Here is a 23,131-nt window from a genome sequence, read left to right as displayed (position 1 = left end):
TTAAAGTTGGAATAACTGAAATCAGCAGCCCATTGCGAGCAGAGATTGACTTTGGGATAAAAGATCCTGATGAGTTGGAGAAGATATCTACCCAGTGCTTATTAACCAAACATTTGTCAAGTCGTCCAGACTTAAATTTGGCTCCAACTTGCCAGGTGAAATTAGCATGAAGAATATTCAGCTCTGACAACCTGCATTGAATAATCATAGAGTTGAAGAGATCACTGCTGGTATGCCTAAATTGAGAGTCAAATCTTTCGGTCACACTTCTGGTACAATTCCAATCACCTGCTAACATGGAAAGAAAGTCTTACAGATGCACCAAAATTTGAGACCATAGAGAGGTGCGGTTCCAGGCCTCATTATACCCATAGACTCCTAAGACTAAGCATAGAGAATTACCCTCCTCTAACAAGCACCGTGAGCATTTGGAGAGATTTGTACATGACATCAACTTTGATCACGGTTGGATCCCAAACACAGACAATTCTTGTGTTAGGGTCCTCCTCATGGTTTTCTTGCAACTTCATTCCAATAAACTCGCACTCCATGTTCTCAATTTTAGAGCCGACATATTTAGTTTCCAAAAGGAATGTTAAATTAACATTGTTTCTTCTCATGACTTTAAAAATTTTCTGTCAAGCCCATACGCGACCCAGACCTCTAATGTTCCAAAAAAGAAACTTCGTTGAAAACAAATGGGAGATAAGAAAAGGAGCCCAACTCACATGACTTTGCAGCTTTCGATCTCGCCGCGTCCTTCGTTTCCTTCTGAAGGTTACGGAATATCACCTTCATCTCTGTTAGATTTGGTTCGTCAAATGCATAGCTTGATTGCTCTAATGATGTGGAATCTTCGATTTCTCCGCGCAATCCCTTGCTGATGGCAAGACTTTTCCTTTTATATGCTGATGATTTGGAAGCTCGAAGGTTTTATCAAGCAAAGACCAGGCAATTTGCTCTCGGTCGATGAGAGAGAGATGTAAGTATATAATCGTAGTTGTCCCATGTTAAGTGACAAAATTGCATTCAGCTTTAGCCTAGAAGGTAGGACACTTGTGGGCACCTTCTTTATACCACTAGTTGGACTTAAAAGGAAAAAAAAACTCTTGACAATTAGGGACGCACATGGGTGGTGGGATCTAGGATGGGGTGGGGGTTGGAATTTTTAGCTGTTCTAAATCCCATTTTGATCTGAATTCCTATGTATTTAGTTGTTCCAGATCCCAGCTGTTTGCATCCCTATTGACAACCAATAGCTGCCCTTGCCTGATCCATCCCCAACATAGATCCCTCTTCACTTATCTAGAAGCTAGAATTGAATTGTTATCATTCACCAAAATATAGAGTGCAATATCCTGATTTATCCTAGTCTTTCATGTAAGCTCGAGCATCAAGATCAAACTCCACCCTTTAGAGTTCATCATAGTTAGCAAAAGTCTAACCACATCAAGCCTAAGCCTTATAATCCAAATATTGAATAAGCACATCACCTCCATCAACCATCAAACCTCACAGATTTTTTTATCACAGGCCCACCATCATAATCCAAAGCCATTTGGCACAAAAGCATAGTTATTGATAATCTAAAATAGCTTGATTTTTCAAAACCAAATGGTCCAACATCCCCAAATCATGTGCTCAAGTAGCCATCACTCCACGTATCGGTTATCGTTATTTCGCATGATCTGGTTGATATTATTTTATGGCAAGTACTTATAAACCATGCTTTTGACTAAAAAGACTTGAAGGCAAATCCAATTTTTAAATGCCTAGAACACCCTTCAAGATCTGCTCCTTTCAAGAATCCATCACATCGCAATTGTCATTGTCTCTGCACTCGTAAAATCACTCTCCCCAGTCCCCCCACCAACACACTCCCCTAGAAAAACACAAAAAGGAGAAAGAATTGCAGTATAGAGAGAGAGAGAGAGAGAGAGATATGAAGGGTGGAGGCCTTCAAGAAGGGACACGCAAGGAAGAAAAGACCCAATTTTGCTGAGGGAATGGAGAAGCAGGAGGGGTTGAGGAGGGAAGGGGTTGGACAATTAAAGGTGGGTGGCGGTGAAAGCAAAGAGAAAGTTGAGGTGGAAGCAGAAAAGCCGGAGTTTTTGGGCATAAAGTTGAGGAGGGGGATCTTGTTGAGCAGGAAAGGAGGGCCCATGACTCCTGTGCCCACATGGAAGATGGAGTTGAATGATGAAAAGGGTGAGGGTGAGGTTTATTGTGGTGATGGTGAGAAGGGCCACAGAGTTTCTGCTAGGAAGCTTGGTGCTATCCTCTGGGAGCTTCAGTGGACTATGCCACCAACACCAACACCACAACCAACACCCTCATATTCCACTAAGAAAATGAAGAGAGATGTCAAGAAAGTTAGGCAGAGTAGGGAGAAAGGTCTTGATTTGCACCCTCATCTGGCTGATCCTTCTCATAGTCCACCTCACCATCAGGTAACTCCTTTTCCCTACTCTTTTTTATTCTTTTCTCAAATGATTCTGTTGTTGTCTTCTCTTAGATTGATTTGGTTAGGACTTGGGGGTTTTCTATATGGGGATGAATGATTACTGTGGGGTTTTATTAAGTGGGTGTTGTTTTATTGATGGTTGTTTCTTGGTCTCTGTTTAAGGGTTGTAATTCTACTTCAAATTCTGATGTCTATTTTGGTCAGTGAATGATGGACATACCTGATAACTAATTTTTTATTTGTCTTTTCTAATCTCAGTTGTTTGTTTTCTAATTGTAAGCAGTTATGGCCATTCTTAATCTTGTTAGTTTTTAGTGTTAATTGTTTGCTTTCTTTGGTTTTGAGGCATCCTTTTTTGTTCTCTGTTTTGGAGTTATTCTGATTTTCGGCATACAAGACAACATGCTTGTGTGAGCATTCCTTTCTTCGTTTGTGTTTTTTGGTATGCTAGATGAACTTCAATTTGCGTTTGTTTTCTGTGCGTTTGTGGCTTATCTTTTCGTTTTTCTCCTTACCTTGAGAGGCATAACTAACTTGAGGTTTTTGACGTGATGAGCTCTCTAGTTCAATCTCTGGCCCAGAATTTTCTACTTTAATAATTCCTTTTTTTATCTGCTTCTTCTGATCATACGTTGGCAGAGCAGTGGTTTTTCTTTGTATTATTTTTCTTTATATGTTTCTTAGGATTAGTTCAATCTCTGGCCCAGAATTTTCTACTTTGATCATTTCTTTTTATCTTCTTCTTCTGATCATACGTTGGCAGAGCAGTGGTTTTTCTTTGTATTATTTCTCTATATAGTTTATGTGTTTCTTAGGATTAGTTCAATCTCTAGGCCCAGAATTTTCTGCTTTGGTAATTTCTTTTTATCTGCTTCTTCTGATCATACGTTGGCAGAGCAGTGGTTTTTCTTTGTATTATTTTCTTTATATAGTCTACTTTTACTGTCGGTTCTTCCTGTGATGCTGATCGTTTGGGTAGAGGAATTGGTCGTCAGGGTCATTTATCCTTCTTTCATTAAGGAGGGCGTGTCTGGAGAAAGGTGAAGAAGGAAGTCGCTTAACCAACTTCGTGTTGAGAGGAAGTTGCTTAGCATACGTTTAACCAACTTCGTGTTGAGTCAACTTCCATAAAATCTTCTTAAAACAAACCAACAGTTGGGTGAACCTTAGGACAGTAGCCAAAGGAGCCTTCTAGCTATGAGAGCCGCGTAATCACAGACTTACTTCATACTCCATGGATTGGATAACCCAGCATAACTGGCTTTCTCCAGCAATAGTTACTTGTAGATCTATAGCAATAATCCTTGATGTGTATCACCTGCGTTTGGTTTTGCAGTCTTTTATTCAACATGGTTGTGATTGAATATTTGTCTTCCTTTCCATTTCCTGCAAGTTTTTTAAAGTAATGTTAATTCACTGTTTGGTTTCCTACCATCGTTTTTATTCAGCATCTCCATTATCTGTTTTGTGTTCTTGCTTACTAAATTGACATGTTAATTTGGCTTAGTTCTTTCGAAAATTCTCAATCTAGAGTCTGGACTGAATTTTTCCATTCATTTGTGAAGCTGTAGGTACTTGGATTTAGATGTCCATGAGAATCTGAAAGTCTTGCTTTCAAAATGGATAGACACCCACTTTTAAATTAGTCATTGCCTGGGAGGATCTTTTTGTTTTTGGTCTGCTTAGGTGGTTGATTTTACTGACTTTCACAAGGGTGTCACTTTAGTTTGCATTCAGCAGCTTTGATGTTTGTGTTACCTTCATTTGCTTTCAGACAGTTCTTTTCGTCCCTGTACTTAGTGATTAATACATGCACCAGTGTTTTTCTTTGGTACTCTAGCAATATTTAAGCAGTGTTCTAGGATTTGAATTTCTTTGCACCACCCTTTGTCTCAGATATATATCATGTACTAAAGTCTCTCTCTCTCTCTCTCTCTCTCTCTCTCTCTCTCACACACACACACACACACACACACACACACAAACACGTACCTGCACATGTGCATGTATACATGTGTCATATTGTATGTTCTTTAATGTCACTCCTTTCTGTCGCATGCTTGTATATGTGTTAGGCTAGAATTAATATGTATTCTGCTCATGAATGCTTTCCATTAGGCAGATTTTACTGATTTGAACATAATGTGTCTTTCCTCATATTGTAACTTTTGTTCCATCCAGCCACCAAGTACTGGTCGCTTGAGGAGGCAGGTTGCAGCATCATTGATTCAACACCACAAATTAGTTGATGGGAATGGCCAGGCTTTGCAGCCTGTATCTCCTTCAAGTTTTAGTGGTTCAATTGAGGTAGGCATCATGTCTGCTAGCATCTTTACCATTCTTTGTTTAGCTTGAAGAAAACATTTTTATTCTGTTGTTTTATGTTTTTTGTTTTCATTTGACATCCATAGTGTTGAACAAGACCACTTCTAAGAGTTTGTTTGTGGTGCAATGATTGCTGTCCTTAAGTGCATGGACAGCCCCAACTGCATCATGTAACATGCAAGTTTTAACCTTTAGTATTTATTTTTCACAGATTGCAACTTATAATCAAGCTATTACTCCAACTAGTTCATTGGATATCAACGGTAGGCCTGGAGAACTGGGTTATAATCTTAAAACATCAACAGAGTTATTGAAAGTACTAAACAGAATTTGGATCCTAGAAGAACAGCATGCATCCAATATGTCTCTGATTAAGACACTGAAACTTGAGAGAGATCGTGCAAGGGCTCGCGTTCAAGAACTAATACAAGTCCAGGAAGCAGATAATCATGTAATGGATGGTCTTATTAAACAGTTCACAGAGGAAAAGCTCGTTAGAAAGAGTAAAGAGCATGAAAGGATTAAAGCAGCAGTGCAGTCGGTCAGGGAAGAGCTTGAAGATGAGAGGAAGTTGAGGAGAAGGTCAGAGAGCCTACACCGGAAGCTGGCAAGAGAGTTAGCTGATGCAAAGTTGGTTCTTTCAAAGTCTGTGAAAGAGTTGGAAAGGGAGCGGAAAACAAGACTGCTTCTAGAAGATATTTGCGATGAATTTGCAAGGGGAGTAGGAGATTATGAGCAAGAGGTGCGTGGTCTGAAACTGAAGCATGAAAAAGAATGGGCTGAGAGAGATGGCAGATTGATCTTACATATTGCTGAAGCATGGCTGGATGAGAGGGTACAGATGAAACTAGCAGAGGCAAAGCACGATCCTGAAGAGAAGAATATGATAGTGGATAGATTACAGCGTGAAATTGAAACCTTCCTTCGAGCTAAACAATACAGTGACTCAAAGGTTGACATCCATTTCCAAGAAGATATGAAAGACGATTGGCTCCGCTGCCGCTCCCTTGAATCTGTTCCCTTAAATGAGGCTGCTAGTGGACCTCAATATGCTGGAGATGAAGATTCAGTGGCAAGTGACCTGCATTGTTTTAATATAAACAAGAACAGTGAAGATGTTGAGAAGGGTGACCGACAGAACGCTTATGGAAGCAAAACTATTGCAGACCTGGAAGCAATGATCAAACCTAATTATCGTAAGCCAAAAGTTGCTTCTCAGGAAAGAATCGTGGGTCAAAATTATTCTAGCTTTCAGGTACAATTTGAGGACAAAATAAATAGTTCCAGATCAGGAAGCAGAGGGCATTTCACAGATGGGCTAATGGTTACTCATACTGACAATATAGATGAGGATGTAGCTGACAAATCCAATCAGATTGAAATTCCCATTTGTCCAAAGTTTGAAAACTGTGAAACACAAAAAGGCTTTCAAGACTGGAAATTAGCGCGGAATTCTGTCCAGAAAACAAACCACATAACTGGTAACCTAGTCAGAAACCAGTCACGGATTTCTGATGGCAATAGGGTCCGGTCTGAAATTAATCACAAGGAAGACTCTTGTTCGCAGAAGGCTTATTCTGTTGTTGGTGATAGGGACAGAGCTTTAGGCAGTGTGCATGAGATATCAAGCCCGACGAAGAAGTGGGGATGTCAACAGAGGTCTCCAGATCTGGAATTATCTGAAAGTTCTACAAAATTGCCCTGGAGCTTAAAGGAAAACACACTGAAGGCAAAATTGCTTGAAGCAAGGCTAGAAGGGCAGCAGGCTCGGTTAAGATTAACAAAAGGTTCATGAGTTGCAGGAGCATTTGTATCATATTTGATAGAGTTAATTTGCTTTTTTTCATCAGCTATAGCTTGTGTTGTTCTGGTCATAGACCTGTGTGTTTTATAGTGGCAGCAGAGGTTGCAAATTCTGTAAAGCATTTTGGTGTTCACTTGTCAGTCTTGCTTGAATCATAGTATCTAACTTGGAATAAACTGGTGTTTGTAGATAAGGAGCGGGGAGCCAAATATTTTTTGTTTCTGTTTTTGTTTTTTGTTTTATAGAAGCATAAAATGTTCATAAATCTCCAACTTGCACTATCTCTTGCTACTGCTGCTTCTCGCTTTTTTTATCCTTTTGGTCCTTTCCCTAGAGTGCATGCTTTCTGAACCACTTCTGAAGATTTATATTTGGGCTGCCAACAGGAAGAGCTCGGGTGTTTTACCACCAAAATACTTAATTAGGTTTTGGATTGTTTCACCCAAGTATTGTTGTATAACCATTGTATTGAATGAAGTCACCCGAGTTTGCGCTGCATTTTACAAACTCTGTTACAACTATCTCCATTATTTTGAAAACTTCACAATATATGCAGCGCCGCTGCATGGTGGACATGCAGTGACCTTCCTGACAGCCATCCATCTTGGCATTTCTCGAGATGGGTGTAGTGTCCATCTTGCAAAATGTTGAGATGGATTTCCCGTTAGGGGATCTGCATGCCAAGCATGCAGCACCACTGCATAAAAAAATGACATCTATTTTGAACATATTGCAATATTTTTACTAAGGTTTTTTAAAATGAGAATATCTAAGATCACAGTTAAAAAAAAAGGAGTATCTAAGATTGTAATATTATTCAAAATTTTATCATATTTACGTAATGTCACAAGACCATGTTTGAGCAATCCTAGTAGTTAAAAAAAAAATCTTTTTTCTTTTCTTGTTCCTTTCTCAACAGGACCTCTGATGTTTATAATTCAGAATGGAGTGAGTAATCCTGGTAGTTAAAAAAAAAAACTCTTCTTTTCTTGTTCCTTTCTCAATAGGACCTCTGGCGTTTACTATTCAAAACCTTGTGGAAGAAGGGCAGAGATTCTGGAACAAAGAAACAGATCTATTTCTTTTGGAAAAACTAAATAATGAGCTGCATGAGATAAAAAACTCATGTACGGTTTCCTAGATGGACAGTAAGAGTGATTTATCTATCAAATTTTCCACTATAGCCTCCCAAAATCAATGACGTGTTCATGCTTATATTCAATTGCTTGAATTGTACTGAAGCTAATGAAAAGCCACTTCGTGAAGCATGAAAACATGTTCTATGAAGATTTGCTTTCCAGCTTGGGCAACAAAACAAGCACCATCTTTATGAATGCCGTGGTCTGTTGGTCTTTGGTGCTCTCTTTAGAGGGCATTTGTATGTGGTGGAAGAAGATGCTGGCTGCTGCCGGCGGTGTCTTCTTCCAGGCAAAGAGGCCCCTCACATTCCATGCCTTGGGCAGCACTGCGTTCTCTACAGCATAACATAGATGCTGTTTGAAATTCTTACTGAGAATGTTACTGTTTTAAGGCTCTGTTTGGGAGCCGTTGTTGGGAGCGGTGATGAAATCGGTGGATTTGGCAACAATATCCTCATGAGGAGGAAGCTTTTGAAATCCACCCATTTATAACAAAATCTCCCCTCTCAACACGGCTCCCATCTCTGGCTCCCCTCCCAAAAGGTGACTCCAATCAATGGAGACGCTTGGGATTTGGTGAATCCCCCCATCGCCGCTCCCAACTACAGCTCCCAAACAGAGACTAAAATGACTTGTGAAATCATTCCCGCTGCTTCAATTGCATCTAAATTTTGCCATAGGATAAAATGTACTTGGATAAACATAGAATCCTGGAGTATATAAGCTAAAGACTTGGTGAAGGAGATCCATGACCTCTCAGTTGATACTCTCTCTCTCTGAAATTTTCATCAAGGCTCATTTATGTGGTTCATGTATACCCTGTCCAATTTCTATACCCAAGTGTCAAGCACTCTTGTTTTGGTTAATATCATCTTTGGAACGAATACCATTAAGCTAAAATTTGGGCTATTGAATGTTACAAACAAGCAAACTGTTACGTGAGTGATAATCTGATGCACCTATAACAAAAATGAGTTGCAGATAGTACATGTTTTTACCCAATATGTTTTCTGACAGCAATATCATTGGACAAATATTAGTCTTTCCACATGATGGTATTTCTATATGACGTTACATGATTATGCATCTCCCACTGGGGACCATCTTCGGTTGAGTTCATAGTTGTATGCCATTCATATTGTCGTGTATTATATCCTATAGTTTTCTGCAGTCACTGACTCATTGTTTACAGAGAGAACCATCAATATGTAGCTGTTCTTGGACTCCCTTTGAATTTGAATGTGTTTTTACTCTTTGGCTCTTTTGTACATTTATAAGTCAGCCTACCATGAACCGCATGTAATTGGTGCCAGCAGCTTGCTGTAGAACTTGCAAACATTACTAGAAGATAGGATGAACATAAAAAACATATGCAATAAGGTACCTATGTAGATTGTCATTTTCTCGTAAGCATTTGAAATTACCTCAATAGCGGAAGCTGCTTTCAAAGTTCATTGGTATTCCTCTCACCTCGCTCCAAAAGTGACCAAAATTAAAATTTATTTATCACTAGTTTGGCCTCCTAATTAAATCACTTTTTGAAGAAGGTTTAGAAGTAGTGTCTCCTCAGTGTCAAGAAAAGATGACTCAAGGACGCTAGCCCATTGGACGCGTAACATTCCTTCATCCTGTGTCAAAGTTTTGGTGTAAAGATTATGTTAAAAATTAGCTCTCTGTAGACACTCAAGTTGCATGTTGCAGACCTTAAACTAGCACACGGTAATCACTGGGTGTGTAGGCTGTTGTTTTTTCCCCCTTTTTTCCCGCATAGCCCAGCTAGGGGATAATCTCTATGGGATCAAACCCTAAACAACCAAAGGAAGATCAGGGGAAATGTGATTGCACACTTGTAGTGTGCTGCTGCACCTTATCACCCTCCATCTGCTGTTGGGCTCCAAGCTGACGGGCTGTATCCCCAAGGTGTGCTGTTGCACCTGATGACTAGGGATGCACATGAGCCAAGGGCTGTTCGAATTAGGCTTGGTTCAAAATTACTTTGTCCAAGCTGGGCTTGAGCTTGTAAGGCATTGTCAGAACTCAACTCAGTTCTGAGCTCGAGCTGAGCTTAAACAAGCTATAGTAAAATCAAAATTTGTGGGAGAGATTTGAACCCCAAACCTCTTTAACAATAACCAAATGACTAACCATTAAGCCAAAGCAGTCTTTTGACTATTATTACTGAAAAAATCATATACATACTAAAAATTCTCAGTGAAAAAAGGCTAAAAAAACAAAAGATTTAAACCCAACACGTTCTGAAGAAAGACTAACGCCCTAACCATTAGGGTAACAATGCACCTTTGAATTTATTTGCAAAAATATATATATATTGGGTTCGCAAGCTTTTGGTTCAAGCTCGGCTCATTTACAAAGCAGACGAGCCCAAGCCAAGCTTTAAGCGAGACGAGCCCGAGCCAACTCGGTTCGCTATGCATCCCTACCGATCACCCTCCATCTAGGCCCCACAGTTGATAGGCTGTATCCTAGAGGGTGATCAGGTGCAGCAGCACACTAAAAGTGTGCAATCACATTGCACCCTACCTAAGCATCCAACTATCTCATTCGACCACAGGTGTGATTCGTCATGTAAAGTCCAGGGGAAAAAAGAAAAGGCTTGATTAAGGTCAGACTTAAGGGTTGGTCGAACAGAGCTGTATCATCTCAACCCAGGGAACTGGTGCTCGAAACCCACCTAGTTCTTGAATGATTTAAGCAGTTATGCATTCTTTAGTAATGTCTTAGACTCTTAATATGACCATACTATTTTGAAGTGACACGTAGAAAGAATGTCGGTTGGTACACATGCTGCTTATGGATTGTTCAATATATCTAACAAACATGGACGTGTTGGTGGAAAACATAATGTATGTGGATCAGATCCGGTTCTTTTTTTTGGCCATCAAACTCTTACCTATTAACTATCTAGTTCTTTTCTCAATGGACTTTTTTGGTGCATGCCTTGCAAGATTGCATCAATAGATTCAAAACACAAAATATTTCCATCCATGCCTTATAGAACCAGAGCATACATATCCCTTCCATCTTTTGATTTTGCTTTAATCCGTTGTTTGAGGCCATAAGAGGTAGAATGATTGCAACTATTTGTCAGCATTATCTTTTGGGCTTAAGAGTGTCAACATAACAATGGAGTTTGTGACATTGCATCCAGAAATGAGAAGGTAAATTCTTCTTTTAAATCCATTTTTCTTCCTAGAACAACATGAAGAGACAGGTTACTGAGTAAAGAAAATATAGATACAAGGGCTAGGGTCAAGTGGACAAGGTCTAGTCCAAGAAATGTCTTTATCAGGAAATACACAGCTAGATGTGTTTTTTAATGTCAATTTGTAAGTGAATTATGAATGGTTAGAGTAAGGGATCCATCATGAGAATTTTTTACACATGCATGTGAAAAACAAATGCTTATTCAGACAGAAATGATTTGAAGTAGCTGGATTTTAATGTTTACATTACAAATTTATATCAAAAGATGGTTCTTAGTTTCTGCATGAAAGAGGAAAAGAGATCATGTAACTATCCTGAATATATGTGTAATATTCCTCTGGTTGCAAAGAAATTGGATGAAGTATGACATGAAAAAATGAAGGGAATCGAAAGTAAATAAGCAAATAAGTAATTGATGATCATGAACTTAAAACAGAAAAGAAATTAGACAGTAGTTGTTATATTGAGAAATATCTGCAAGTCATACAACTTTTTTGTGAAAATTACCTCAGAAGTAAAATCCGGTTAAAATGTTTATACAGGTTTTCAAGTAATGAAACTCGTTTATGCCACTTCAGATTCCAACAACCAACCACAAACTCGATCAATGTAAGCAAGTGAAATTCAGAATTTCCTTCAGCAGATTTTCCAATACATCTGTGTTGTATATCAAGAGCACTTATTTGTGAAACCCCTTCAGGAATCCTTAAAATGTTAAAATGGCAAAGGCTCAAGATCTGCAAATCTGGCAACTCAGCTTCTTGATAGAGAGATAAATGCAGTTCAGAACTGCTAAATTTTCTATTAAATCTGACCAATGGCAGATGCAACAAGCAATTGAGTCTAACATCCTTGAACATCTAAAACTGTTAAGGAGCAAACAATTGAAAACCAGTGATGTGATGCAACAACAATCTCTGCAGATGCCTTATTTATGCCTCAAAAGAACATTGCTTACATATTAGCAAAAAGAATGCATGTGATGAGACATCCTCTCCAACTTTAGAAAAACCACACCCAACTTCACGTCTTACTTAATGGGAAAAAGTCATATGCAAGATCATGTTACTGGTAAACCGATATGTTATTGGTCTATTCAGATTGCAGCAGCCACAACCATCTGATATTCTCAAATTACCTTTCCAGCCCAAACATCCATGTCCTCTTTGCCATCTTCTAAAACAACCCTTCTGCCATCCATAGGGCAAGCTATCAATCTCTGTATTTTATTATTTGCAGATCTGTGAATGTCCCTACCTCCTAAAATTTTCCAATTCTCCTCTAGAACACTGTTGTGAAGAGTTACTCAGTCTTTGCTTAAGACTCAGCAGAACATTAGTAAGGAAGAATATGACAAATTGGTAATCAAACAGTTGATAGATGAGTTTCCTGATGGGAAAGAGAGCAATACTGCCCTAAACAAAGGGGACTTGGAAAGATTATCCTTGTATAGAAGGCCTACAACATCTACAGTATAAGAGAAAGTTTTGAAAAATCCATGTAGGTTTGTGTGTCAAAGAAACCAAATTTGTTGAAGATATATAAAAAAAATCAAGAGAGATTGCTGGAAGAAGTAAAGCTATTTGCATTTAATAATAAATAAGCAGATACAAAGAAAAGAGGCTTCTGCTCGTTCTTAATGATGTCTGAAACAACGTAGAATGAGCGGAATGGTCTTTTATAAGTCCATGGATCAGGAAGTAGTATATTGATCACCACTAGAACAAAGAAGGGTGCAAGGAAACCAACTCAACCCACTGATCACAGCTCTGTATTTTCAAGTACAATCCCTGCAGCCTTCTCGTTTCTAGTGGTGATGAAGACCCCACTTCCTCATGCACCGACGTACAAAAGACCGTTCAACTCGTTCCACCCATCATAGTTCCATACGCCATCTAAAACAAGTAAAAATTTATTTTCCTTCACATATATGCAAATAACCTAGTCCATTGTCATTAATGCTAACACTCAACAAATCGAGTGTTTCTGATACACAAGACTAAGCGGGGTTTCCTAAATGCTCTCTTATATCATAGCTGTTGTAGATCTTCATTGCAAGGATAGCCTTCTCAACTCCTTCCATCCCAAACAATTGTGCAGTGGTAGCATCTCCCTCTCACATTGGACGACTCATCTGCGAACCATTTGATTACCAATGTTTCATTTTTTCCTTCCATTGCCAAGATGTTCAGCTCCTCAACGAGCAAACCGGTTTTGTTGGTCTCCATACAACTTCTCTATGCGTTACCACCAAGATCAACCCCCTCCTGCAACGAAAACAAGGCCATAACAATCTTCCATATCTCAAAAAAAAAAACAACAAAAAAAAAAGAAAAAGAAAAACTTCCTCCATACAGAATTTTTCATGATCTTCTTGATCACATTGCCAGATTTCGTAAAGAAAAGAGGGTTGGGCTAGTGAAGAAAAGTGGGAAAAAAAACTGCATAGCTTGGTGTACTGGGGGATTTACCGGCCATTCTGTTGGATCTTGATTCTATTTTTATAGAGGGTCGATCATCATGAGAAGCATCAGCGAGTTTCAGCATCTGGTCGTTTGTGATAGGCGTCTTGGCTGCAGCAACTCTGCCCTAGACAGAGTTCACCCAAAAAAACTCAGACCTAGGAGAGAGAAAGAGAGAGAGTAAACGAAGAAAATTTCTTCGGCCTTTCCTCAAACCAATAATTATTGAACACGTGTACGGTTGTCCTCCCAATTTCCTCCATAATCCAAGAGACAGGATCAGGTTGCTTTCGATGCCGACTGCAACCCAAACGCCATGGTTGGAGACTGGTTTACCTCATATCGGTTCCACAAAAATTTCCAGAACCATTCATCTACAAAATGAATGTCATGAAAAATCACAATCTAAACTAAGCAATCACAAGATAACGAAAAGAAAAGATACAGATTTACGTGGTTCGGTAATTAGGGTTACGTTCATGGAAGAAAACCAGGAGCAAAAATCCACTGACAAGTTGTGAAAAAAATACAGAGACGAGACAGAGCTCTCAAAACCCTAATCCTCAATACACCTCAAACTCTCATGCCCATATCTCAAAAAGACATTTATATACAAAACAAAAGGCATAAAACTTTAACAGATACAAGAGAGAAAATTACAAAACTAAACAGATCCATATGATAGGGGTGAATCCCCGCACCCCCAAAGAGGTTTGAAGTGAGCTCCGATCTCAAACCACCACAAACCTCATGTGATCTCAGATTTACAAGAAAATCCTACCAAAACTATGAACTAACTAGAAAAAAACAGTACTTTCAAGAAAAGTTCGAAGGAAATGCAGGAAATAAGTAAAAAGACAGAAAATTAACTGAAGGGTAAAAAATATATAATTGATATTTATTTCAACTGCCCCAAAATCCTAGACTTCTCATCCGTTTATACACGAGGAATTACAATGGTAAATATGAAATATACTAAATATGATAAATTCTGACTAAGATGACTTTCTAATATGATAAACTTCATAATTAAATATAGATCCATCATTTGGACCCAATATCTAAATATAAACTAAAAAAATTATCTAAAATGAACGCTTATGAACCTGGTTCTTCTATTCCCTCTCCTGCATCATAAAATCTCCAATGACTCCAGTGGACATGATGACTTCAAGGGTTTAGGGGCGGAGATGGGAGCCGTTCTCTTAGCCTAGCTCAAAAACTAAAAGGGTTTTATTAAGGGGGCGCCTATAATTGCTCTAGCAAAACCTACTTTTTTTTTCATTTTTCTAGGTAAATGTAACTTCATAGATGTGATCTACATGCTCCTTTAATAGGAATCAGCTTTTGACTTGCTGAAATCCGACATGTTAAAATTGGTCAGAATCGGTTGATTCAGATAGAGTCCGCCCGAAGCCGATTCAATTAATTTTTAAATATTTTTAAGGGGGTTAACATTCTTTTTTAATATTTTTTTATTTTTTAATGACACATTATCTGATGGTAAAAAGTTGATTGATTCTATTTGATTAGATTCGATTCTTTTTTTTTGTATTTCTCTAAGAAACTGATTCACCTAGTGAACTGATTTTAACAATATTGATAATTGCCATCAAGACCAATATCTCTGATATTTTAAATCACTGATACGCATGTACTTGTGTTCAATTGCTTGAATTGCATTGAACCTACTGGAATAAAGTTCGTTCCTGAGTCACTTCTTGAAATGCAAAAACATGTTATATGAAGATTGCTTCCTAACGAGCAACAAAACAAGCACCAATCTTCATGAATTCTATGGTTAGTCAGTCTCTGGTAATCTTTTTAAAGCCTAAAGGCAGAATTGCTTTCTCACAGCAGGGGTATTTTTGATGAATTCTTAGTGACAGTATTAGTGCTGGAAAATGACTTGGGAAATGCACTTGACAATTCTGATAACTTCAAGACTTCGCATTAAATGCAGTGTCATTGCATGCCACCATGCAGCGACCTGCTTGACAGCCATTCATCTTGGCATTTCTCCAGATGGGTGTGGTGTTCATCTTGTGGAATGTTGAGATAATGCTCAGCACTCGGCAGTAACAGAGCTGCATGCTAGGCACGCAATGCCGCTGCATAAAAAATGACCTCTAACAGAAATTGTATCTAAAATTTGGCCATAGGAATCAACGCATTTGGTTAAAAATAGATCCATGACCTCTAATTAAGTTGAAAAGCATTATCTCTAAACATCTTCCTCAATGCTCATTTTTATGGTTTGTGTTAGGGATGACAATGGATTGGATGTATATTCAGCCAAAATGACTTCCAATTAGTAGGATTCGGGACATCAGATAAAATCCGATTAATAATCAGATTCGGATTTGGCTGCATGGGTATTTTTCATCGAACATGATGCATATCTGAATCCGATTACATGTAAAAGGACGGATTCAGTACTGCCTTTTCCATCCGAAGTTGAAGAGCTGCTATCCAATTAGCTCACATTCACAAAAGGGTACATCCGAACTGTTTATATCCCTGGTTTGTGTATACCATGTACAAGTTTCTATACGTAAGTCGTTCAGCCCCTGTATTTTGAACTGATATCATCTTTTGAACCAACACTATCAAGCAAAACTTTGGCATATTGGCTATTTACAAACAAGCAAAATGAGTTAAAGAACCCGATTGTGCATGTTTTTACCCAATATGTTCTGTCAGCAATATGATTGGATAAATATTACATTCTTCCACATGACGGTATTTCAATATAACATTACGAGGATATGTATTTTCTGTGATCTATTGGAGGCCCATCTTCGGTTAAGATCCATAGATGTATGCCGTTTATATTGTCTTGTACTAGACCTTACATCAGTGTTTTTTTGCAGTTGCATCCATTTTCTCCTGTATGAAAACAGTGCATTTGTTTTGTTTTGTCAAGTCTTTGTTTACACAAAACCATCAATATGTAGCCGGTATTGTTGGAAGCCCTTTGATTTTGAATGTGCTTTCGCTTTGGCTCTTTTGCATATTTTATTTTTTCTTGACATCGGGAAGCAGGTCACTTAATGGGACTGCCTGCAGCCTGGAAATGAAATTGTTCAGAAACCTTTCACACACACCCTGCTAGCCTCTTTTGTGTATTTTCAAGTCAGTCTATACCATGAATAACATGTAATTGGTTTGAGCAGTTTGCTGCAGATCTTGCCAACACTAAAAGTAAGATAGGTTGAACATAAAACACAGAGAAACCAGCAACTTTGCAGATTGTCCTCCTGAAATTATCTGAATAGCGAAGCTGCTTTTGAAAGCTCATTGGTTTTCTTCTTTCACTTCACTCTCCGAATGATACTCAAAAGAGAAGTGATCTATCACTAATTTGGCCTCCAATAATTATCTCTTTTTTAAAGAAAGGTAGAGAAGGAATGCCTTGTCATTGCCAAGAAAGGAACTACTCATGCCTTAAAAGGACATTAACCCATTAAAGAAGGCCTATCTGTCCTTTATCCTGGTCTGCAAATTTTGGTGTAAAATTACCTTTGAAGATAGCTTTTCTAGACAGTTTATCGTATAATATACCAAAAAAAAATACTTATCAAAACTTTTGTTGGTTGAGCAAAAGGGATACTCTCAGACAAGTGTATGTTGCAGACTTCACAGTAGCACACTAGCTCTAGGTGTGCTTTAGGATTGGTAACAACAGGGGCTAACCCTACACCTCTCAATTGGATTCTTTGTTGCATGCCTTGCACCAAAACACAACTACTTGACAATATTTCTATTCATAACTTCTAGAACCAGAGGATACATAGTACTTCAGTGACTTATGAAAGCAAGAATGAATTCCAATGAACATACTATAGCACCTGATCAACTTGGTCAACCAAAAAAAGCGGACAAAGAAACCTTTCATAAAAAATAATCTTCTAACACAATATCAATGTATCTATAAAATTTTTCAGACCACAAGAACCACAAAATGGTAAGCCATCTGCAAACAGCCTTCAACCTCTTCCCATGGCCTTTGATTTGGGATGACAATAGTGATCCTTAGCAGAAATTACCAGAGTTTCAGCTGTTGTATAATAATGTATGCTCAGCATTACATACCTCCATTGTCCTGATGACGTAGTTTACACATCCATCATCAGTAAAAACAATAAATGCCTAATTCAGATACAATTTCAAAAGTGAAAAAGCAAAATATCTAATTAAGAATCTCAGATACAAATGATTTGGGGTAACGGGTTTCTAAGGTTTATATTACAAATGCATATCAAGAGATGGTTCATAGTTTCTGCAGGAAAAGGGAACGAGATCACGTGATTATCCTGAATATATGAATAATATTCCACAGTTGTGAAGAAGAAAAGAAAGTGACTTGATGGAAAAGCAGATAGAACAAACTGCCAAAGGCTTAAGACAAGCATTTTATTAAATGATGTTTGTAGAACAATGACATATAGACACCTTCGACAAGAATTAATGCATGAGAGGACTATTAGCTCAAAAACCTTGTGGATGAAAGGAAATGAAATGAATTAGGATTTGTTATGTCGTTGTATCATTCTTAAACTTGATTATAAAATTGACTAAAAAAAAGATTCTGGGAGAGAGAGACAGTACCTGGATTCCACAACTTGTTTGGTGAACTATTGTGTGCTAATGCAAATATACAGTTGGAATGTGAGAGATCTTATGCCAATCTTCCCTTTTGCATCGCTCTACTAACAGAGAACAATTGGAGATATGCAAGGTTTTAAGTGTTGGAAGGCATTGCACCCAATCTGGTAGAGAAGTCAGATTCGGACATGAATGGATATACAACCGCTTGAGTTCATCAAGTGTTTGCATTCCATCAGGTAGGCTCCTTAACTCAGGCAGGTCAACAAGATCCAGCCTTCTAAGCTTGCGGAAGTTATTCACCCATTCTGGCAAATGAGTCAGCCTGGGACTTGCTGTAATCTTCAAACTTGCTAGTTGGTGTAGATGTTGTAGCCATTCTGGTAGCAAATTTAGGTCATGCAACACTGAAATCACTATATCATTTACCCTGCTCCAGTAACATAACCCAGTTAGTCTATCACTCATTTCTAGAGAATCAATGACTAGAGAACAAGTAACACAGTTTCTTCCCTTGCAAATATTCTTTTCAGAGTTGGACAGGCAGCTAAAACATGCAAGCTGAAGCTTGGGGAGGTGATTATGCTTGATCATATCTGTGACAGAAGCCACTAACTTAGGACAATCCTCTATAACTATCTCTTCAATCTGTTTCATGTTCTCCTTGAGTGATTCTAGCTCCTGAAAACCATTGATCTTCAGTCTTCTGAGTATTGTGGTTTTTAAGTATTTTAGGAGCCCCTGTTGTTCAAAACTGAGCTTGGGACATCCACCCATGTACAGTTTCTCAAGTCTTGTCATGTTCTCTAGCAAAGTTAGAGGCAAATAAACCAGTAGGGGCAGATTGCAGATTGTCAGTTTCTTGAGTTTTGTGAGGAGTTGCAACCCATCAGGTAGTGAAGTCAACATGGGGCAATCCCTGATTTCAAGAGATTCAAGATTGATCAAGCATGACAGACCTTCAGTGGGCACTGAAGTGAGTTCTTTCAAACCAACAATTATCAACACTAAGAGGTTCTGAAGCCCATGGCAATGGGCAGGCAAACTCACATTTCGACAATGATGCACCTCCATATATTCAAGTTTAGAAGGGTATTGAATCTCAACCTTTGTATCCTCCAGAACATGGATTTTTCTGCAATTGCTAATGGTCATGTTTTTTAGAGCACGCAAGTGAGGTAATTTGTCCAAAACTTCACATCCTGCAATTTGTATTAATTCCAATATAGGGAACTCAGGCAACATCTGCAATTTTGGACACCCAGAAACATATAACCACTTGAGATTTTTCATTCCTCCTCCCTCTATCCCTAGCCATCCTTCCCAATTATCCAGATAATGGACAAATAATTTCTTGAGTGCTGGAAAAAATGGCAATGCCCTTAACTTTGGGCAGTGTAAAACCTCTAAGTTGTGGAGGCAAGGCATTGTTTTGCTATTGCAGTCAAATGGCCATTCCTCCAAGCTCTTCATATCTGAAAGAGTTAATTCCTGTAGTTTGGGGAATCCAACTTGTTCACCATCATGATTATTGCAGTTAAGCTCATTACTGTTAATGGTCTTCACACTTTCAGCTCCACACAAGAGTTTCGGTAAATGGCCAAGTGTTGGCAAGTATTCCACAAATCTGCAGCCATGCAGCGAAACCTCCTCCAAGCCATAGTGCATTCTTGTGTTCATCCAAGTGGAAAACCTAAGACCCCCATAGTTTACCACTATCAGTTTTTGAAGGTCATCTGGAGGTTGAAGCTCTTCATGTATGGCCTCCATTCGCATCTTAGCATTGTCATCTACAAATGTTTTGCTTTGCCATTCCCAACGCAACTCTAGACTCTCAAGCTGTTCCTTCCTATCCAATTCAGCTTGTCTAGCTTCTTCTATAGTTCCAACTCTTTCTATGTGACTTATGATCATCTCCCCTCTCAAATTATTCAAGTGACGTAGTTCATTTATGCTACTTTCACTTCCATCCATCTTGTGACTGCCCACCACGAACATACTGAATGTTCGTAAGTTAGTAAGCTTCCCAATTCCATTTGGCAAACACTCCAAACGATCTGCATGCTTTAGATCAAGATGTCTTAGAGCCCTGATTTGTGAAATTCCTTGTGGGAGTTTTCTAATATTGCTATAAGAGAGGTCCAATGTTTGAAGATCATGAAGATTGGAAAATGACTCTGGCAACTCTGTTATTTTTGTGAAAGAAAGATTGACATACTTCAAAAGCAACAGATCTCCAATTGACTCTGGCAACTGATATATATTGCTTGCTCTCAAGTCTAACAGCCTCAACCACCTAAAATTAGAAAAGTTAACCAAACGAAAATCATAGATGAAATTCAACAACAATGTGCGCAGGTGGCTCTGTTTGCCCAATGCCTCAACAGAGCACTGTTTGCCCATAGATGAAAAGAAACGTGCCTGATGGGATATCTTCTCTGACTCTAAAGAATCTACATCCATATGTTCGTTTCCTCTTATGTAAAGAGCAAAATCATGCACAATATCATGCAATCTGTAAAATTTTATGCCATGATACTCAACTTGGATCAAGGAAAACCCAACCAAAGCTTCGAGAGACCTTTCAGCCTGTGCCTCCATTCCCACTCTTTCATCATTTGAAATAAAACCTTCTGCTATCCATAGCCTCATCAAGATTTCCCCTTCCATCAGATGATCTTTTGGATAGATGCAACAATATGCGAGGCATTGTTTCAAGGAAAAAGGTAGATTCATGTAACTTAATGCAACAACAGAAAGAATGCTCTCTTCACCTGTTGTGCATGTCCAATCCCAAAATGGACTATTAGCAACATCTTGCCAAATCCATCTTCTTCTTTCCTTCTGTCGCAATACGCTTCCTGCAACATTTAGAGCAAGAGGCAGCCCTTTGCATCTACTCACGATAACCTTGCCGATATCCATAACTCCATCAAGTTCTTTTTCAAGTTCTCCTTTTCTTAATGCTTTGCTCACAAACAATTCCCAACTTTGGTCATCCCTTAAGCACTTCAAATCATGCAGGCATGCCGCTTCGATTCCGACAGCAACATTTCTGTTTCTGGTGGTGATCAGAACCCTACTCCCTGATCCACCAACTTGTAGAAGGCCATTCAACTCGCCCCACCAATGGTAGTCCCATATATCATCCAAAACTAGCAGAAACCTTCTTCCCTTTAAAGACTTTCTTATCTTGGAATGCAAAACATTCACCCCTTTGATTTCACTGGTGGTGCTTCCTATCCCCATAACCTCTTCTAATATCTTTTTGAGCAGTTCTATCAATTTTGGCTTTTCTGACACACAAACCCATATGGTTATCTCAAAATACTCCCTGATCCTGTCAGCGTTATAGACCTTTTTTGCAAGTGTGGTCTTGCCAAGTCCCCCCATCCCAACAATTGCTACGACAGAAAGATTCTCCCCCCTGCCTTGCAGCTCTTTTAGCAACCGCTCCACCACCAATTCTGCATCTTCTTCCCTTCCTATGATGCTTGACTCAGTGACACATGATGAAGTCTGACGGTTTTGATACATATCATCTATATTTACCAGGCTTGACCCCCCAACAACTGGAATAAGGCCATAGCGATCCTTTTCTTTGGAGATCATGCTAAGCCTTTTTCTGATTTTCTTTATATTATTGGCGGTTTTGTAATGGAAACAGAGTTTAAGGCAGTGAAAACAGGAAGGAAGAAACCTGTGTTGCCTGGCTCTACTTTTGAGCATGTTGGTGTTGATCGTGTAGAGATCAATCATGTCTTGGATATCATAAGCAACATCATTGAGCTTCAGTAGCCAATCCTTTATGAGCTTTGAAGTGAATTGCTTGTTGTGGGCATCTTCCAGGATGGCTTGGATGGCCCTCAGTTCACTCTCCAGCTCTTTCAGTTCGCTCCTCACAGAAGCAAGCCCCAAGATCTCTTGCTGGGCGAGCCCAACAACCTTCTCCAACAGGAGCGATACAACTACTTCCGCCATGAGAGAGAGAGAGAGAGAGTTGCGTCAAAACATCTTTGTAAGAGGAGAATGCCATGGCGACCCCAAATGGTGCCAAGCCATTTGGTGGTCTCTGGTATGGCGACAAGGGGGTTGCCATAGAGTCGTGTTAAGTGTGAACGGGTAGACCCTGCTATTGCATGAGATGACTTTTTTTTTGTATTTTATTACCAAAAAACACACAAAAAGACTTGGTCGCGATGGCTCAGCCTGTCATATCTACGGTCATCGTGCCAGCTAGGGGTGATCGGTTTCAGGATGGATGGTTTCTATCTTAGAACCGAAAACCATCCGTTAGAGGCCGGTTTGGCAAATTGCGAACTGTGAACCACTCGCTCGTTTCATGGATCCAATTAAGAACCGAACCATTGGTTCGGTTTGGTTTTGATTGGATCCCAGTTACAATCTTAATGCTTACCCAATATTCTGCAAAGAAGTTATGTTTTACCTTTTTTTGTAAATGGGACTGTAACCCTAACATCTCGAAACATCTTGAAATGAAATATTTTTTTTGTAAATAGAACATCTTAAAAGCATAACATATAAATCATAATATCTTGAAACTTCACAAAGATCAGGCCACAGATACACAAAGGCCTTGAGCCTGTTTGACATATAAACGAAGTCCAGGGGGAACATCCTGAAATCTATTACCTTATCCTCAAAGTTACAAACAAAAAAGTTCACAGAAAAAAAAAAGAGAAAAATTCACTGAAAATCTATGTGAGGTGAGTAAGAGAAGCACTAAGCTCCGTGACATGAAGCCATGGTGTCTTGATGCCTCTCTTCAGTCTCTACTTGAAATATTTTCAAAAATATAAGTTCATATTATATATAGGACTGGTTCGGTTGAGCCGGTTGGGTGGTTCTCACCCGAAACCAGAAACTGGTACTCATTGGTTTTAAAAAATTAGAACCAAGAACCAAACCATACTCGTCGGTTACAATCCAAAATTAACCAGTTGGGTATGGTAAGGTCCGGGTTGGTTGGATCGTGGTTTTTTTGCTCACCCCTAGATCACAGACATCCAAGTCCTTATTGAAGACTGAAGAACACTTGCACACCTTATTGGAGTTGATTCTAAGATGAATGAGAGTCAGCATC

At 38.9% G+C, this 23,131-nt stretch overlaps 2 protein-coding genes and 1 long non-coding RNA gene across 3 annotated transcripts; 1 reads left to right on the top strand and 2 right to left on the bottom strand.

Annotated features, from left to right (window-relative positions):
- Positions 1–1,899: 1,899 nt before the first annotated feature.
- LOC149836627 (uncharacterized protein At5g41620-like) lies at positions 1,900–6,779 on the top strand. Its single transcript, XM_090007057.1, has 3 exons — positions 1,900–2,450; positions 4,646–4,771; positions 5,001–6,779. The coding sequence occupies exons 1-3, from the start codon at positions 2,007–2,009 to the stop codon at positions 6,582–6,584; spliced, it is 2,154 nt and encodes a 717-aa protein (XP_089863183.1). The 5' UTR covers positions 1,900–2,006; the 3' UTR covers positions 6,585–6,779.
- A 5,739-nt stretch (positions 6,780–12,518) lies between these two features.
- Positions 12,519–13,773, bottom strand: LOC149836626 (uncharacterized). Its single transcript, XR_016431822.1, has 2 exons — positions 13,429–13,773; positions 12,519–13,224 (listed from the first exon to the last, which is right to left on the bottom strand). It is a non-coding gene; the product is annotated as an uncharacterized LOC149836626 (long non-coding RNA).
- Positions 13,774–17,340: 3,567 nt separating this feature from the next.
- Positions 17,341–22,008, bottom strand: LOC149836625 (putative disease resistance protein RGA3). Its single transcript, XM_090006959.1, has 2 exons — positions 18,031–22,008; positions 17,341–17,524 (listed from the first exon to the last, which is right to left on the bottom strand). Exon 1 carries the CDS (start codon positions 22,006–22,008, stop codon positions 18,067–18,069), a length of 3,942 nt encoding a protein of 1,313 aa, XP_089863085.1. The 3' UTR covers positions 17,341–17,524; positions 18,031–18,066.
- Between the last annotated feature and the right edge of the window lie 1,123 nt (positions 22,009–23,131).

This window comes from Nuphar pumila, chromosome 5 (genome assembly GCF_984573655.1).
Source record: "Nuphar pumila chromosome 5, dmNupPumi1.hap1.1, whole genome shotgun sequence".
Lineage (NCBI taxonomy): Eukaryota > Viridiplantae > Streptophyta > Magnoliopsida > Nymphaeales > Nymphaeaceae > Nuphar > Nuphar pumila.
This window is presented reverse-complemented; position numbering and strand designations above follow the sequence as displayed.